Genomic DNA, 19,592 nt, shown 5'->3' on the forward strand with positions numbered 1-19,592 from the left:
CAACACTAAGGGCAATTTTGGACACTAAGGGCAATTTATCATGGCCAATCCACCTAACCTGCACATCTTTGGACTGTGGGAGGAAACCGGAGCCCCCGGAGGAAACCCACGAACACACGGGGAGGATGTGCAGACTCCGCACAGACAGTGACCCAAGCCGGAATCGAACCTGGGACCCTGGAGCTGTGAAGCAATTGTGCTATCCACAATGCTACCGTGCTGCCCAATTCCCATCCATTCCCGATAGCCTTTGATTCCCTTTCCTAATGCGAATCAGTTTACCTCTGCCTTAAAATTATTCAGTGATCCCGTTTCCAACGCCTTCTGAGGCAGAGAGTTCCAAAGTTGCACAACCCCCTGAGAAAAAAATTATCATCTCTGTCCAATAAGTGCAATCCCTAATTTTAAAATAGTGCCCCCCCCCCCCCCCCCCTAGTTTTGGACTCATTCACTCGAGGAAACATCCTTTCCACATCCACCTTGTCTAGACCATTCAGAATCTTGTATACTTCAATCACCCAAACCAAACGAGTCCAGCTTGCCCAACCTTTCCTCATAAGACAACCCACTCATTCCAAGTATCAATCTAATAAACCCCTGTGAAGGTTGAAATGGCCGAGCCCTAATCCTAAAACTGTGATGTCTATATTACTCAGCCAAGGTCGAAAGCCTCTTCGCATCTACCAGACCCTCTAAGGATTTTGTGTGCCAGAAAATAACTGTGTTTGCTCTGAGCTCCTGTTTTTACACGGAGAAAACATTCTGTGGTGCAGTGAGTGGAAATCCAGACTTCTCTGACCAGTAAAGTAAATTAGGCAGTGTCGTGTTATTCACCACTTAGATAAAGTAGACTACTGGTACCATGTCGTGTTATTCACCCTGGGGTAACACGGACGGTAACTGTATGCAGTTGTACTATAAAGTAGACACCAAACTTAGACGTTAGTTCAATATTGTTTATTGAACTTCTGGAGCAGTGCACACAGCTTGCTGTGGGTTGACACTGATATATACACCCTGACTGTCACTACAGTTGTCACCAGTGGAAAGAGGCAGTGCTGATGCCTCCAGTGTTTTATAGTGGGAAACCCCCCTCTAGTGTTCTGCCTGGTGATTGGTTGTGTTCTGTCCTGTGTGTTGATTGGCTGTACCGGGTGTCTGTCACTGCCTGTCTGTATCTCATTATGTGCATGAGTGCATATCATGCCATCCTCCCCTTTTTAAATAAAAATAAAAATGTGTCAGTTGCTTAGAGCATATGTGACTGTATGTACATGTATAACTATTTACATTAAATGGCGAGTGAATGAATATGTACATGAAAGGTGTCTGTCGTGCAGATACAGAACAATATTTACAAGATAAATGTCTATAAGTCCAATCTTTGGGGCTGGCATCGGATCCTTGTCAACCGCCTGAGAGGTGGAGTTGGGGGGGACGGCACCTTGACCGGCGCGATTGCTGCCAGATTGGTGGCCTCGTGGTGCGAGGTATCAGCCATACGAACCACAAACGATCTGGGAGCAGCCTGTCGAAGAACAACAGCTGGGGCTGACCAGCCTCCATCAGGTAGCTTGATGCAAACAGCATCTTCCGGAGATAGCACAGGCAAATCGGTAGCATGAGCATCGTACGTCAGCTTTTGCTGGTTCCTGAGTTGCTGCACCTTTTGCAGCACTGGGAGGTGATCCAGGACTGGTAAGTGTATGGCCGGAACAGTCGTCCGCAGGTCTCTATTCATGAGGAGTTGAGCCGGAGACATACCGGTGGACAGAGGGGTTGCCCTGTTTGCCAGCAGCGCACGGTTGAAGTCCGAAGCAGAGTCCGCAGCCTTGCAGAGCAGTTGCTTCACTATATGGACCCCTTTCTCGACCTTCCCGTTGGACTGCGGGTAGTGTGGGCTTGAGATAATGTGTTTGAATTGGTACGACTTGGCGAAATTGGACACTCTTGGCTGTGGAAGCAGGGACCATTGTCACTCATGACAGTGAGTGGAATACCGTGCCTGGCAAATGTCTCCTTGCAGGCCTTGATGACTGTCCTGGATGTGAGGTCTGACAGCTTCACAACTTCCGGGTAAGTTGAGAAGTAATCTATGATGAGCACACAGTCATGCCCATTGGCGTGAAAAAGGTCGATTCCCACCTTGGACCACGGAGAGGTCACTATCTCGTGTTGCTGGAGTGTTTCTTTCGCCTGAGCAGGCTGGAAGCGCTGGCAAGTCGCACAATTGAGGACCATGTTGGATATGTCCTGGTTGATTCCAGGCCAATAGACAGCCTGCCAGGCCCTGCGCCTACACCTTTCGACACCGAGGTGTCCCTCGTGGATTTGTTTGAGCACTAAGTTCTGCAGGCTGCGAGGAATAACAATATGATCTAACTTGAGGAGGATCTCCTCGACGACTGTCAGGTCATTCTTGACATTAAAGAACTGAGGGCATTGCCCTTTTTGCCAGCCATTTGCGAGGTGATGCATTACACGCTGCAGAAGAGGGTCCTTGGCAGTCTCTTCTCGAATGCTGATCACTCTTTCATCTGAGGCTGGGAGGTTGCTGGCACACAGCTGCACCTGTGCCTCAATTTGGCGGATGAAGTCAACCTGTTCACAGGGCGAGGTGATGGAGCGGGACAGGGCATCCGCAATTATTGGCTCCTTGCCTGGTGTGTATACTAACTCAAAATCATACCTGCGGAGTCGAAGGAGAATGCGCTGAAGCCTGGGCGTCATGTCATTCAAGTCCTTATGAATGATATGGACCAAGGGCCTGTGGTCAGTCTCCACTGTGAAGGTTGGTAGACCGTAGACGTAGTCATGGAACTTTATAATGGTTAGGAGGCCCAGGCATTCTTTTTCTATCTGGGCATACCTCTGTTCAGTAGGAATCATGGCCCTTGACGCATAAGCCACTGGAGCCCAGGACGAGGAGTCATCCTTCTGGAGGAGCACTGCACCAATGCCGTCCTGGCTTGTGTCTGTGGAGATTTTTGTCTCCCTGTCCGGGTCAAAAAGCGCTAGTACTGGAGATGTGGTGGGCTTCGTCTTTAGCTCGAGCCACTCTGCTTGATGTGTGGGTAGCCACTGGAATGCAGTGGACTTCTTCACCAGATGCCTGCGAGCCGTGGTGTGTGAGGCCAGGTTAGGAATGAACTTTCCCAAGCAGTTTATCATACCGAGGAAGCGTAGTACCGCCTTTTTGTCTTCCTTGACTTTGTCCGAATCTGGTTGCACACCCTGCTGGGATATCTGGTCGCCCAAGAACTTGATGGATGACATGCCAAAGGAACACCTGGCCTTGTTCAACTTGGGGCCATTTGCATGGACACATTGAAAGACTTGTTTGAGACGAGATTTGTGTTCCTCGGGCGTTGTGGACCATATGATTACATCATCTACGTAGACACGCACACCCTCAATGCCCTCCATCATCTGCTCCATGATCCTGTGGAAGATTTCAGAGGCTGAAACAATGCCGAACGGCATCCGGTTATAACAGTACCTTCCGAAAGGTGTATTGAACGTGCAGAGCTTCCTGCTGGACCCGTCCAGTTGTATCTGCCAGAAACCATGCGATGCATCTAGCTTCGTGAAGAATTTGGCGTGTGCCATCTCACTGGTCAGTTCCTCCCGCTTCGGGATCGGGTAGTGTTCCCGCGTTATGTTCTGGTTAAGATCTTTGGGATCTATGCATATCTGCAACTCTCCTGAGGGCTTCTTCACACAGACCATCGAGCTGACCCAGTCAGTCGGTTCTGTCACTTTAGAGATTATGCCCTGGTCTTGGAGCTCCTGTAGCTGTGCCTTTAAACGTTCCTTCAGAGGAGACGGCACCCGGCGTGGTGCATGGATTACAGGCGTGGCATCAGGCCTGAGTAAGATCTTGTAGCAGTATGGCAGAGTGTGCATTCCATGTCATCAATGTCAGCCTGAAGATCCACATTGGAAGAGGACATGGCATGGACTCGCTGTACGAGGTTGAGTAGCATGCATGTATGGGCACCAAGCAGGGATGCCTTGTCAGGCTTGATGATTTTGAAGCGCAGTGTGACATTGATGGTCCTGTTGGAGACAAACAGATGACAAGATCCTAGTGCAGTTATGGCATTGCCATTATAATCAAGGAGCTGGCAGGATGGCGGAAGAATTTTGGGTTGCTTTTTAATGCGGTCAAAATCAGCTTGAGAGATGAGATTGGCTGAAGCACCAGTGTCCAGCTTGAACTGTATGGTGCATTGGTTAACGTGTACGACAGCACGCCATTCGTCCACGGGATCCACATTGAGGATAGATAGGCGTCTTGCTGAATTTGAGGAGGCATACTCACATGTAGTGATGATGCCCACACGATAGGGGGACTCCAGCCAGTCGTCCTCTGGATCCGTAGTGCTACCAGGATCCGAGTCCAGTAGACCTTGCTGTACACATCGAACACGTTTGCGTTGGAAATGGGATCGCTGGCCCTTGACTGGTGGTGCAGACCTGCACAAGGCTGCATCATGTCCAGGCTTCCCACAATTTAAACATCGCCTGCCTTTTGCAGGGCATTGCTGCTATAATTGGGCGGTGCCGCAGTTCGGGCACGTCATGAAGTTGACGTCGTTACGCTCCGTGCGTTGTCGCACATGCGCAGTGCGGTCAACCGACATTCGGACTTGCGCAGTTTGGTCTTCGGCCGCTCCGTTCTCCCGGTCATGGTGCGCATGCGTGGGACCCGGGAAAAGCGCGCGAAAAGGCCGCCTTCGTCGATACTGAGGTGCCGCATCCGGGCGATGGCCTGTACACTCTCTGCCTCGTGGGAGGCAAGTTGTTCCTGTTCTGCCAATTTGTGATGGGAGTAGCGATTTCTCGCCTGCCCCTGCACTATACACGTCTCGATTGCGACTGGCAGGGTCATGTGCTTAATTTTGAGGAGCTGCTCCCGCAAAGAGTCTGAGTGGACCCCAAATACGATCTGATCCCTGATGAGGGAATCAGCGGTGTCACCATAGTTGCAGGACTGCGCTGATATACGGAGATGAGTTATAAAGGATTGGAAAGGTTCATCCTTACCCAGAAGGCGTTGCTGGAAGACATAGCGCTCAAAGCTCTCGTTCGTTTCGACTTCACCGTGACTGTCAAATTTAGCTAAAATGGTCTTGAATTTGGTCTTGTCCTCACCGTCGGCAAAAGTGAGCGAGTTGAAAATTTGGATGGCTTCGTCCCCCGCAGTTGATAGAAGCAGTGCGATTTTTCTGGCATCAAACGCATCCTCAAGGCCCAAGGCCTCAATGTAGAGAAGGAACCTCTGCTTGAAGACCCGCCAGTTGGCGTCGAGATTGCCATAGATCCGTAGCTGTGGAGGGGCCTGGATCTTCTCCATGCCGCTGGAAGGCACTTGCTGGTCATCACTGAATCACTCGAGGTAAACCACTTAGATAAAGTAGACTACTGGTACCATGTCGTGTTATTCACCCTGGGGTAACACGGACGGCAACTGGATGCAGTTGTACTATAAAGTAGACACCAAACTTAGACCTTAGTTCAATATTGTTTATTGAACTTCTGGAGCAGTGCACACAGCTTGCTGTGGGTTGACACTCTACTAATCTAAGTGTGCTAACTATAACTAACTAGACCAGACTAGCTCTGAGCCATGTGTAGAAGGTGCTAACTGATATATACACCCTGACTGTCACTACAGTTGTCACCAGTGGAAAGAGGCAGAGTGCTGATGCCTCGTGTGTTTTATAGCGGGAAACCCCCTTCTAGTGTTCTGTCTGGTGATTGGCTGTGTTCTGTCCTGTGTGTTGATTGGCTGTACCGGGTGTCTGTCACTGCTGTCTGTATCTCATTATGTGCTTGAGTGCATATCATGACAGGCAGCATTCCTGCTTTCGTAGTGTCTCCTGTGAGATGGCAGTGATACTCATGGTCGTATAAACACCCAGGAATTTTGCTGCCTGGGGTCAAAATAGTTGTGTGTTCCAGCCACTGATAGGTAGCCATACCCCAGCCCATGCACAGTCCTTCAAACCTATCGCTCAATCATCAATACTTTCCCCAGGTACTGGACAATGTGCAAGGGCCAGGACCACACCATATACAGTTGTTTCTCTGTTATACTGGCTGCTATGGTATCGGGTATCTGGCCTGGAATACAACTGGTCCATTTCCCTAGGTCCTTCTGTGTTATCAGTATTCAAAGTGGCTTTTGCAATAATCTTTCTTGAGGAAAAAATAACAGATACAGATTGTTTCTTTATGGAAAGTGTTCTGTGAAATAGACCCAAAAAAAGTTAATAAAAGTGCCAGAAGTCGAGTGGGTGCTTATGGAGGAGGGTTCCTGCAGTGGGACCTCCCTCCAGGCCCTGGCCATGGCGGCACTTCCATGCCCACCGAATAAATACTCAACGAGCCCAGTGGTGATAGCAACACTCCGGTTGTGGAACCAGCTGCAATAGCACTTCGGGCTAATTAAAATGTCCAATAAGGCCCCCATCTGCAACAACACTGGTTCACACCCGTGACAATGGACGCCACCTTCAAGAGGTGGAGGCAGGACGGGGGACGCTGAAGGTGAGGGACAACAGATTGACAACACTCGCGAAACTAACAGAGAGAAGTTTCAGCTTACAGTGGGGATCGAACTAAGATACATACAGGTCAAAAACTTCTTATGTAGAGAAATGGGGACAGACCCACGACCACCGCAACAATCGTTGTTAGAGGACCTACTGGACACGGACATCCTAGGGAAGGGGAACTGCGGCGGCATGTATGGGCGACTAATGGGGAGGGCTAACACCCAACTGGACGAGACAAGAAAAAAGTGGGAGGAGGACTTGGGGTTTGAAATAGGGTGGGGATTCTGGAGCGAAGCAGTGCACAGGGTCAACTCCATCTCCACTTGCGCAAGGCTAAGCCTACTGCAGCTGCAAGTGGTTACACAGAGCCCACTTAACTAAAACACGAATGAGCAGATTCTTCCCAGACAAATGCGAACAGTGTCATGGAGGCCTGGCCAACCACATCCACATGTTCTGGTCTTGCCCCAGACTCGTTGGGTTTTGGACCGCTTTCAATGAGGCACTTTGCAAGGTGGTGGGGATGAGGGTGGAGCCTTGCCCAGGAGTGGCAGTCTTTGGGGTATAAGAACAGCTGGATCTCATAGGGCGGAGGGCCTTTGCCTCCCTAATTGCCCGCCGGAGAATCCTGCTTGGAAGGCGATCAGTCGCACCATCCAAAGCTGCAGAGTGATTGACCTATCGGAAATTCTCCATATGGAGAAAATTACATTTGCATCCGTGGGCCGGAAGACGGCTTCCACAAAACATGGGAGCCATTGACCCAGTTGTTCCAAGACCTGTTTGTAGCCAACAGCCAATAAGCCAGAGGAAGGAAGAGGGTAGTCATGGTATAACAATGAAAGGGAGGCGGGGGTAAGAGAATAAAGAGGCATGGAGCCCAACCATGCCCAATGAATAACAAAATACATGGCATCACGTTAACCCAACAGGAACAGGATATAAGAGCTGATGAGGGAAGAAGACACACCAGGCGACTAGAAGGGTAGGGGTGTCAGGAAGAAAAGGGGAAGAGCGAAGGAGGGGAACCAGCTAGAACCAAAGACAGCCAATGTGTATATATACATTATTTTCTTTTCTTTTCAATGTATGTTCACGCTTACCTTTGTTCTGTATAATATGAAAAGTCTTTAATAAATAAAAGCATTTATTTAAAAAAAACATAAACCTTTAATCGAATGGTTAGTCGCGGCATGATCTTTTCAGTAAGGTTCACTTTTAATTCGATTTAATTATTGCTCAGTTTATACTTGGAATTATCTGAAGATCAAGTTAATTAAGCAGTTTTTAATGTGATATGATTGCGGAGTTCACCACAGACTCCCATTCTATTGCCATGTTAAATATAAAAGCCAATTGTCAGGAATATGCTTTGGAGCCTTCTTTCCATCAGAAACCCTGATATTAAACCAGCTCTAAACAATCAAAATTAGCAGACTTGCCCAAGCTGACGAATATTTCAACAGCAATGTTGCAGCACCATTTCCTGCACTAACAATTCTTAAAACTGAGAAAATTCAAGCACTCTGTACTCCTCTATTATACAAAATGATCAGTAAATCTCTTGGTGCTCCATCCATACCTCATATCTGCCAACATTCTCAACTTTCAGCAGTTTCCAATATTTTCTAGTTCTTGTATTAAAATGCCATCTAAAACATTACAATCTTTAGGACTTTCACACTAATCTTTCTCACCTTGAAAATTTCCAACATCATCAACTATAGTTAGAGTAAACGCACAGATTTACAGGTTGCTAAATGATTAAACTTGTACATCTGCTCAAACTGCGAAACTTGTGTCACATAAATTGAACCAGATTAAAGTCCAACAGGTTTGTTTTGAATCTCTAGCTTTCAGAGCGCAGCTCCTTCCTCAGGTGAATTCACCGGAGGAAGGAGCTGTGCTCCGAAAGCTAGTGATTCTAAACAAACCTGTTGGACTTTTAAAAAAATATATATATATTTATTAAGAATTTTTAAACAAAATTTTCAACCTTACAAACAAACCCCCCCCGCCCCGTAACACAAAAGAAAGAAAGTTCACGTAGCAAGACATGAACTTGGCAAGTCAATATGATACAGAACTTTGTACATTGGATTCCTCCCGTACATTTCAGTTTTCCGGATCATTCATGTATTTTCTTGCTCAAATGCCCCCCAGAAACCCCCACCCAAGAAAGATCTCCCCCCCCCCCCCCCCCCCCTCCCCTCCTGGGTTGCTGCTGCTGCTGTCCGACCTTCATCTAACGCTCCACGAGATAGTCTAGGAACGGTTGCCACCACCTGTAGAACCCCTGCGCAGACCCTCTCAAGGCAAACTTTATCCTCTCCAACTTGATAAATCCTGCCATATCATTTATCCAGGCTTCCACGCTGGGGGGCTTCGCCCCCTTCCACATTAACAAGATCCTTCGCCGGGCTACTAGGGACGTAAAGGCCAGAATACCGGCCTCTTTCGCCTCCTACACTCTCTGCTCGACCGCTACTCCAAATAGTGCTAGCCCCCAGCTTGGCTTGACCCGGACTTTCACCACCTTAGATACTGTTCTCGCAACTCCCCTCCAGTGCCGGGCATGACCAAAACATATGGACATGGTTCGCCGGGCTTCCTGAGCACCTCCCACATCTGTCCTCCACCCCAAAGAACCTACTCAGCCTTGCCCCCGTCATGTGCGCACTGTGAACTACCTTAAACTGTATCAGGCTGAGCCTGGCACACGAGGAAGAGGAATTAACCCTACTTAGGGCATCAGCCCACAGCACTTCCTCAATCTCCTCCCCCAGCTCCTCTTCCCATTTACCCTTCAGCTCCTCTACCAAAGCCTCCCCCTCTTCTTTCATCTCCTGGTATATCGCCGACACCTTGCTCTCTCCGACTCATACGCCCGAAATCACCCTGTCTTGAATCCCCTGTGCCGGGAGCAGCGGGAATTCCCTCACCTGCCGCCTCACAAACGCCCTCACTTGCATGTACCTGAAAGCGTTTCCCGGGGGTAGCCCAAACTTCTCCTCCAGCACCCCTAAGCTCGCAAACGTCCCATCAATGAACAGGTCCCCCATTCTTTTAATCCCTGCCCTATGCCAGCTCTGAAACCCCCTGTCCATCCTTCCCGGGACAAACCGATGGTTGTCTCTGATCGGGGACCACACCGAGGCTCCCATCGCACCCCTGTGCCGTCTCCACTGCCCCCAGATCTTTAGCGTTGCCGCCACCACCGGGCTTGTGGTGTACCTTGTCGGCGAGAGCGGCAGCGGTGCCATCACCAGCGCCCCCAGGCTCGTTCCTTTGCAGGACGCCATCTCCAACCTCTTTCATGCCGCCCCCTCTCCCTCCATCACCCACTTACGGATCATCGCCACGTTGGCTGCCCAATAGTAGCCACCCAGATTCGGCAACGCCAGCCCTCCTCTATCCCTACTTCGCTCCAGGAACTCCTTCCTTAGCCTCGGGGTCTTACTTGCCCACACAAAGCTCATAATGCTCCTGCCTACCCTCTTTTAAAAAAAAGGCCTTGGTGATCACAATCGGAAGGCATTGAAATACAAAAAGAAACCTCGGAACGACCACCATTTTAATCGACTGTACCCTGCCCGCCAGCGAGAGCGGCAACATGTCCCACCGTTTAAAGTCCTCCTCCATCTGCCCCACCAGCCTCGTCAAGTTAAATTTGTGCAGGGCCCCCCCCAGCTCCTAGCTACCTGGATCCCCAAGTATCGAAAGCTCCTATCCACCCTCCTCAGCGGTAGTTTGTCTATCCCTCTTCCCTGAACCCCCGGATGCAGCACAAAGAGCTCGCTCTTCCCTACATTGAGCTTATAGCCTGAGAAGTCCCCAAACTCCCTTAGGATCTGCATGACCTCCACCATCCCCTCCACTGGGTCCGCCACATACAGCAACAGGTCGTCTGCGTACAGCGACACTCGATGCTCCTCTCCCCCTCGGACCACCCCCCTCCATTTCCCAGACTCCCTTAATGCCATGGCCAAAGGTTCAATTGCTAGTGCAAACAACAAGGGGGACAGGGGGCACCCCTGCCTCGTCCCTCGATACAGCCGAAAATAGTCCGACCTCCGCCGATTCGTAACCACACTCGCCACCAGGGCTCTATAAAGGAGTTTAACCCAACTGATAAACCCCTCCCCAAACCCAAACCTCCACAACACTTCCCAGAGATACTCCCACTCCACTCTGTCAAAGGCCTTCTCCGCATCCATAGCTGCCACTATCTCAGCCTCTCCCTCCACCGATGGCATCATTATCACATTTAGGAGCCTTCGCACATTGGTGTTTAGCTGCCTACCCTTTACAAATCCCGTCTGGTCCTCGTGAATCACCCCTGGGACACAGTCCTCAATCCTCGTAGCCAACATTTTTGCCAGCAACTTAGCATCTACGTTGAGGAGCGAGAGCGGTCTATACGACCCGCATTGCAGTGGGTCCTTATCCCGCTTCAGGATCAAAGAGATCGTCGCCTCAGACATTGTCGGGGGCAGGGTAAACCTGTTGGACTTTAACCTGATGTTGTAAACTTCTTACTGTGCCAACCCCGGTCCAACGCCGACATCTCCACAACATAAATTAAAGTTCCATTTGGCATATGATGTCTTACTAAAAATGTTGGTATAATCAGGGTTGTATATCAGAATGTAAATGCAGTCGGAAGAAAGCAAGAATCGGGCAGTATTATGTTTGTTGTGGAGTTCAGGCAGTAAAAGTACTTTGTTTATTGGGTGCGTTTAAACACAGTTTACACAAAGAAGTCTTTGCCATAACCCTTTAACTCAAAAAGAGAAGTAAATCTCGTAAAGAACATTTACGTTGTATTCAGTTAAGACCTTCTCAACGTTGACCCTCGACCTTCTTGCAGGCGCAGGGTCATTCTTATTTTCATGGTCACTATGAACTGGAAATGAACACTGATGTTACTGAATAAAGACCTTTACATATTAAAAAGAATGTAAACAACTTTTCCACATTTCCAGTGGTTTGGCGCATAGTCACATCATAGATACAGTTGGTTAAAATGTCAATGGTGAAATAAATTTTGTCACGGTTGCATACCTAGCAGTGGTCCATGAAAATTTAGCTTTAGTACTGTAAGAGTTGACTCTGTTTCTCGATCGATGTAATCCTGGGTGCAATGTCTTAATCAATGCTGTCACCAGATTTCGGTTTCCCAGTAGCATATTTAACGTTCATAGACTTCTGAGGAACAGCTAGCCAGTTGGAATCTGGGAAACGATGTGAAAAAGTTTGGAACAACAATGAATATCCTGAAATGCAGCTGTGACTGGATTTTATGATCTTTTCCTGCACAAATAAAATTGTGACCTACTGATTTGAGGAACGTTGCCCTCTCCCTGGTACCTAATTTCTGACTCTTTAATATCTGCAGCCCTTCAAATAGTAGCCTGTGGGCTCTACAACACTACCATAGTGGTCACAACATTTCATCAGACTTGCTAGCGGTCGTTACTACATTTGAGTGGTTGAGGCATGAGGCTGCTATAAGAGTTATTTACTTGAAGCATTTACATAGATAGCAAGTGTGATAATAAGAGGCCTAATAAAATATCTATTTCCACTTGTCATGTCATTAGTTAGCATCCAGGCATTATTTACAGACTCACTCAAAACTGAGGATGGCCAGAACTGCTGCTCTGGCCTTTTGGTCAGCCGTAACATCTTGCTGTGAAATTGAAGTGTTCAACGTGATTGCTTTCAAAGCAGCAACTCGTAAATGTGAGAGTTTTTTTTTCCTGTGTTTATATCTCTACTCGCTGGTGAATCCATTGCAGCTCCATATTCACAGAATAATTGATTAGTTGTGAGGAACGTGTCTGTGATTTTCAGGTTAACAGGTCATGTTATTTTTCTGTAATAACTTGCAGGTAAAGAGGAAAGAGCCACCTGATGCTGCCTCCTCAGGTGATCAGAAGAGAATTAGACCATCAACGCCACTGGATGACGATGATGAAGGTTGGTGTATGTTTAAAACACGTTTAATTACTTGAACTTTTTGAAGAGGTGACCAGGTGTGTAGATGAAGGCAATGCATTTGATGTAGTCCACTTGGACTTCAGCAAGGCTTTTGATAAGGTTCCACGTGGGAGACTGATAACGAAGGCAAGAGCCCTTGAGATCCAAGGATTTTGGCAAATTGGATCCAGAATTGGCCGAGTGGCAGGAAGCAGAGGCCGATGGTTGAAAGGTGATTTTCTGACTGGAGGCCTGTGTCCAGTGGGGTCCCACAGGGATCAGTGTAGGGCCCTTGCTGTTTGTGGTTTATATAAATGATTAGACATGATTGTAGGAGGAGTGATCAATAAGTTTGCGAAGTTATGAAAATTGTTGGGTGGTAAATAGTGAGGAGGATAACCTTAGATTACATGAGAATATAGATGGGCTGATCAGATGGACTGATCAGTGACAAATGGAATTTAATCCAGATATGTGTGAGGGAATGCACTTGGGCAGGAGAAACAAGGCAAAGGAATGCATGATGAACAGCAGTACACTGGGAAGCACCAAGGATCAAAGGGACCTTGGTGTGCAGGTACGCAGGTCCCTTTAGGTAGCAGGGCAGGTGGATACAGTGGTTAAGAAGGCATATGGTATACTTGCCTTTATTAGCCGAGGCATAGAGTTTAAGACCAGAGAGGTTATGCTGGAACTGTATGAAACATTGGTTAGGCCACAGCTAGAGTATTATGTGCAGTTCTGGAATCCACATTATAGGAGGGATGTGATAGCACTTGAAAGGAGATTTACCGGGATGTTTCCTGTGGGCTGGAGAGTTTTAGCTATGAAGAGAGACTGGATAGACTGAGGTGTTTTCCTTGGAGCAGAGGAAACTGAGGGGGGACATGATTGAGATGTATAAAATTATGAGGGGCACAGATAGAGTAGACAGGAAGAAACGTTTCCCCTTTGTGGAGGGATCAATGACCAGGGGGCATAGATTTAAGGTAAGGGGCAGGAGGTTTAGAGGGGATGCGGGGATACACTTTTTCACTTTTCACTCAGAGAGTGGTAGGAGTCTGGGCAGAAATGCTCATAACATTTAAGAAGTATTTAGATGTACACTTGCAATGTCAAGGCATACAAGGAAATGGGCAAAGTGGTGGAAAATGGGTTTTGAATATTTGGGTGGTTGTTTTTGTCCAGCACAGATGCAATGGGCCGAAGGATCCTTTCTGTATTGTAGACTACTATGACTTTGCCAAGTTTAATATTTGCAAGTTTACAAACGCCGATTAAGCTGCAGTACAAGACTTGCCTTCACGTGCAAAGTTTCTGAACTACTGTTGCATCGGTTTAGTTTCCTCAGCTTCAGCACTGGGTGCAGGGGAGACTTCGGTCATCATGTCTCTGTACTCTGGAATTGATTCTTCCTCCCCCCCCCGCCCCCCACTCGCTACTCATCAATATTATTTTCTACCCAACATGCCACCTTGGGTTACTTCATTATTTGAAAGACCCTAAATTAGTTGGTGCAAGTGTTTTGGTCTGTACCACATTCAGTTTGTGAATAAAATATTCTGTATTACATGCACTGCAGAGACACATTTCTGTGTATTCTGCTATAAAATATTCTCTTTAATGTCATAGTTATGATGTCACAAAGTCAATTATGTCACAAACGGGAAACTTCATTGTACAGGCTTTTCTCTGAAGCTCTGATATTAGGAAAGGTTTATAATACTATTGGGATTGGTGGTGGCTATGTGAATTTACAACAATGCAGAATACTCATTTCATCCCTTCATCACTTGTAACAGAGTCTGAACGTGACCGAGACATGTCAGACGTAGCCAGTCATTCTTCTGAATTGTCTAAGAGAGATTTGGAGTCAGTCACGGAGAGGCGAAAACCAGCAAAACCTTTAAAGCTAGACAGTGAAGGGGAGGAGGAAGAGGAAACTTCTGGGAAAGAGGAAGAGGAATCCTCATCGGAGAAGGAAGATGAAGAAGAGCAGGATGAGGAAGAGGTTTCTGAAAAGGCTTCATCAGAAAAGGTTGGTTGGTCCTTCAGTGTTTTATCTTACAAGTTAAACAGATGATTCTACGGTACAAAAACTTGTCCAGTCCACTATCAGGTTCTTCACTAAACTTTTGGGACTGTCCACAATATGGTGTTTTTTACTTGAGGAATTGTCCTGGAATAGAATTTACTTCAATAGTGTTAATTACATTAAACCATTTTAAAATTGAGAACACGTCTGTGTACAGCTTGAAACTGAAGCCCAGTACCTAAAGTCTTAGCCCTGTTACAGTTAAGTGGGCCGAATATTTGTTTAAACTGAGTTAAATAAAATGTGCTTCAGCAATGCCTCTTGCATACATCCGCTTGATGTCTAGCATGGCTTGTAATTAATCTGCACTATGCTTGTAGCCTGCATGGTCTTTAGAGAGTTGAGGTAATATACTGCTGATTTGATGGGTGAAGGAGGCTGTTACATAAGAACATAAGAACTAGGAGCAGGAGTAGGCCATCTGACCCCCTCGAGCCTGCTCCGCCATTCAATGAGATCATGGCTGATCTTTTGTGGACTCAGCTCCTCCTTCCGGCCCGAACACCATAACCCTTAATCCCTTTTTTCTTCAAAAAACTATCTATCTTTATCTTAAAAACATTTAATGAAGGAGCATCAACTGCTTCACGGGACAAAGAATTCCATAGATTCACAACCCTTTGGGTGAAGAAGTTCCTCCTAAGTTCAGTCCTAAATCTACTTCCCCTTATTTTGAGGCTATGCCCCCTAGTTCTGCTTTCACCCGCCAGTGGAAACAACCTGCCCGTATCTATCCTATCTATTCCCTTCATAATCTTATATGTTTCTATAAGATCCCCCCTCACCCTTCTAAATTCCAACGAGTACAGTCCCAGTCTACTCAACCTCTCCTCGTAATCCAACCCCTTCAGCTCTGGGATTAACCTAGTGAATCTCCTCTGCACACCCTCCAGTGCCAGTACGTCCTTTCTCAAGTAAGGAGACCAAAACTGAACACAATACTCCAGGTGTGGCCTCACTAACACCTTATACAATTGCAGCAGAACCTCCCTAGTCTTAAACTCCATCCCTCTAGCAATGAAGGACAAACTTCCATTTGCCTTCTTAATCACCTGTTGCACCTGTAAACCAACTTTTTGCGACTCATGCACTAGCACACCCAGGTCTCTCTGCACAGCAGCATGTTTTAACATTTTATCATTTAAATAATAATCCCTTTTGCTGTTATTCCTACCAAAATGGATAACCTCACATTTGTCAACATTGTATTCCATCTGCCAGACCCTAGCCCATTCACTTAACCTATCCAAATCCCTCTGCAGACTTCCGGTATCCTCTGCGCTTTTTGCTTTACCACTCATCTTAGTGTCGTCTGCAAACTTGGACACATTGCACTTGGTCCCCAACTCCAAATCATCTATGTAAATTGTGAACAATTGTGGGTCCAACACTGATCCCTGAGGGACACCACTAGCTACTGATTGCCAACCAGAGAAACACCCATTAATCCCCACTCTTTGCTTTCTATTAATTAACCAATCCTCTATCCATGCTACTACTTTACCCTTAATGCCATGCATCTTTATCTTATGCAGCAATCTTTTGTGTGGCACCTTGTCAAAAGCTTTCTGGAAATCCAGATATACCACATCCATTGGTTCCCCGTTATCTACCGCACTGGTAATGTCCTCAAAAAATTCCACTAAATTAGTTAGTATGAACCCATGCTGCGTCTGCCCAATGGGACAGTTTCCATCCAGATGCCTCGCTATTTCTTCCTTGATGATAGATTCGAGCATCTGTCCTACTACCGAAGTTAAGCTAACTGGCCTATAATTACCTGCTTTCTGCCTACCTCCTTTTTTAAACAGCGGTGTCACGTTTGCTAATTTCCAATCCACCGGGACCACCCGAGTCTAGTGAATTTTGGTAAATTATCACTAGTGCATTTGCAATTTCCCTAGCCATCTCTTTTAGCACTCTGGGATGCATTCCATCAGAGCCAGGAGACTTGTCTATCTTTAGCCCCATTAGCTTGCCCATCACTACCTCCTGAGTGATAACAATCATCTCAAGATCCTCACCTGTCATAGCCTCATTTCTATCAGTCACTGGCATGTTATTTGTGTCTTCCACTGTGAACACCGACCCAAAAAACCTGTTCAGTTCCTCAGCCATTTCCTCATCTCCCATTATTAAATCTCCCTTCTCATCCTCTAAAGGACCAATATTTACCTTAGCCACTCTTTTTTTTATAAAGGAAAGGAAGGAGAATTTACAGTGCTACGATCCCAGCTGGTGTTACTACTGGGCAGTCCGGTTCCAGAGCGGATCCCATAGATCGCTTGGCGCAGGGGCGGAGAATTACCCAAAATAGGCCCCACGCTGGCACGCGATTTTCTGGCGACTGGAGAATCAGTGCCATTCGTGCGTGGGCGCAATCGACGCAGCGCCGGTCAGGTGCCATTGGAAAAGGCCCCCCCCCCCCCCCCCCGGGCGATTCTCCACGCTCGACGGGCCAAGTGCCCGCTGAGTCCCGCAGGCGTGGTTCTAATGTGGTTCCACCCGGCAGGAACTCTGGGTCGCGGCTGATGGGGCCGTTGAGGGGGGTGGGGGTGGGGATCGGACACCGGGGTGGGGGCCTCGACGGCGGGGGGGCCACCGATCGGCGGGACATCGCGATCAGGGAGTGAGCTATCTTCCTCCGCGTGGGCCCACTGTGTGGCTCCGCTGTGTGCATGCACGGCCGTGCCGGCAGCCAGAGCTGCGGGACGCACGTCGGAGGCCTGCTAGCCCCCTGGAGAATGGGGAATCACCACGGACTTTCAAGGAAAAAGTCCGGAATGATTCTCGCCCGTTTTCCGGCGGGCGTGGGGACTTAGTCCCCCAAAGGGAGAATCCCGCCCCATAACTTTTATTTTTTGCTTCAAGATGTGGATGAACAGAGTCGCAGGACTGCTGATTAACCTTTAACAAAAGAATAAAGAATTAAACAATAAAAGATTAACTATAACACATCATTCCTTCACCCCACTGTACCTTTACAGGTTAGTACAGATTTATAAGGATTACACTAGTTACAAAGTATCTTGTGTTCTAATGTTCTCAGTAAGTACAGTCTATGTAAGCCAATAGGCGAAATGTGGTCAGACACACCACACTTCAGATGCCACCCAAAACAAATCTCTCTTTTTAATATTCCTCTGCCCTGTATTGCCATGTGCATTCCAGCTTCCACACAATCTCAGGTACCCAACCATGCCAAAAGAACAATACTGCTCCACAGATGTAATAAGGTCACCAACCTTAGGATTACTTCAGATGTCTGGCTTCTGAACCAGCTGATTTTAAATTTAGTTCTTACAGCTGTCTCTTTAACTCCGAGTATTTTCTCTGCTTTTTACTTGAAATCTCCTGTACAGGACCTTGTTCAACTTGTTCTTTGGTCCTTTAGTGCAACTATCTTCCTGAGACATTCTTTTCGTCCCATCTCCTTGGTTTCTGGACTTTTTTTTGTTCTTTTGGGAAGTCTGCTTTCTGCAGCTCCCTGGTCCTGTCCAGCGAGTCCAGCTTACAATTAACTCAAGTTTGTTCTGTCCGAGGGTGGCCCTTGGTTGCTAAGCAACAACCTAGTTTTCCTGTAAGCCCTTTTTGCTTTCGCATCATAAACCTTCATTACCATGCATGCATCTAAACCAGACTGAAGTAATTAAGTAATTCAAATACAGAAACACAAAATGAAACTTACTTAAAGCTATACCTTACTTCCAATACCAACAAAAACAAATATAAAATACTTAAACCAGCTTTTTCCTAAGAGCAGTCACTGTATTTGGGGAAACATCATTAATGACTGTGTACAAAGACTCATCCAATTCTAAGATCTATGTCTCTACCACTTCTTATCAGCAGCTAGGCTTCCAGAAGAAGCCAATCTGCTTGGGGACGTAGTTCCTTATGGATATTAGAATTGATTCCAATTCAGTGGCCACCTGTGGACACCCAAATGGTGAATCTGGAGAGAGAATTATTACATTCTAATTATTTTCTTAAAAAATTAAACCTTTCAAAATTATATATTTCTTAAATTAAGTTTACATGGAAAAAAACCTGACCCGTTTCCCATTTTCACCTTTACGGCATTATAATGCAAGCCTTAATTTATATGAAGTACACCAAGGCATGAAGTATACCTATGGAAAGATATTAAAGTATTGCCTGCACTATAAATAACTATTGTTATCAAACTTTAAAAAAAAAAAAATTTAGAGTACCCAATTATTTTTTTAAATAAGGGGCAATTTAGCGTGGCGAAGCCACCTATCCTGCACATCTTTGGGTTGTGGGGGTGTGACCCACGCAAACACGGGAAGAATGTGCAAACTCCACACGGACAGTGACCCGGGGCCAGGATCGAACCTGGGTCTTCAGCGCCGTAGGCAGCAATGCTAACCACTGCGCCACTATGCCACCTCTATTGTTATGAAACTTAATGTGAATAAAATTATTTTTGTTCTCAAGTGAACTGGTGTAAAACCGTTTCTTTCTGTATTGATATTATTAGTATGGAATTAATTTTCCTGAATATTTTATAGGAGGAAGATGGTGAGGATGGTGAAGCAGATGCTGAGACCAGTGAAAAAGAGGGACTGGACTCTGAAGAAGGTGAGGTCTTAATTAGGTGACAAACTGGCAGCTGGCAATAAGTGACATTTCGATTGTTGTACATCAGTAACTTTAAAATTATGTAAGTTTAGTCGCATGTTATTGTTTTTATGCTGACCTGCATGCCAGCGCTATCAGGATAAGGAAATGCAAGATGGCCAGCATTGCATCTCAATGAAGATTTGTAGCTCCTTAATGTGCTTGGTTACTTTAAAAATCCTCAGCTCTAACCTTGTGAAATTCAAGAAGTATTTTCTTCCATTTTGGGTCTTCTGTCTTACATGCTGTTTTCCCAATGGAGGGGTAGTCAGCCTGTCAATATTAATTGTCACTGTTGTGGCACCAGC

At 46.7% G+C, this 19,592-nt stretch overlaps 1 protein-coding gene and 1 long non-coding RNA gene across 3 annotated transcripts in view; one reads left to right on the forward strand and one right to left on the reverse strand.

Moving 5' to 3' along the window:
- The window catches only part of setd1ba (SET domain containing 1B, histone lysine methyltransferase a), a 255,841-nt gene that overhangs the window by 195,448 nt on the left and 40,801 nt on the right, over nucleotides 1-19,592 (forward strand). For both annotated transcript variants that reach the window (XM_072495222.1, XM_072495231.1), the window contains exons 10-12: nucleotides 12,458-12,545; nucleotides 14,348-14,583; nucleotides 19,176-19,245. In XM_072495222.1, coding sequence (XP_072351323.1) covers nucleotides 12,458-12,545; nucleotides 14,348-14,583; nucleotides 19,176-19,245 — 394 coding nt within the window. The remainder of the gene's footprint in view (nucleotides 1-12,457; nucleotides 12,546-14,347; nucleotides 14,584-19,175; nucleotides 19,246-19,592) is intronic.
- LOC140408280 (uncharacterized) overlaps nucleotides 11,294-19,592 on the reverse strand; it is a 69,871-nt gene continuing 61,572 nt past the window's right edge. The window contains exon 5 of the long non-coding RNA XR_011940077.1: nucleotides 11,294-11,797. This is a non-coding gene — a long non-coding RNA (uncharacterized lncRNA). The remainder of the gene's footprint in view (nucleotides 11,798-19,592) is intronic.

The sequence above is a fragment of the Scyliorhinus torazame genome, chromosome 1, assembly GCF_047496885.1.
Source record: "Scyliorhinus torazame isolate Kashiwa2021f chromosome 1, sScyTor2.1, whole genome shotgun sequence".
Lineage (NCBI taxonomy): Eukaryota > Metazoa > Chordata > Chondrichthyes > Carcharhiniformes > Scyliorhinidae > Scyliorhinus > Scyliorhinus torazame.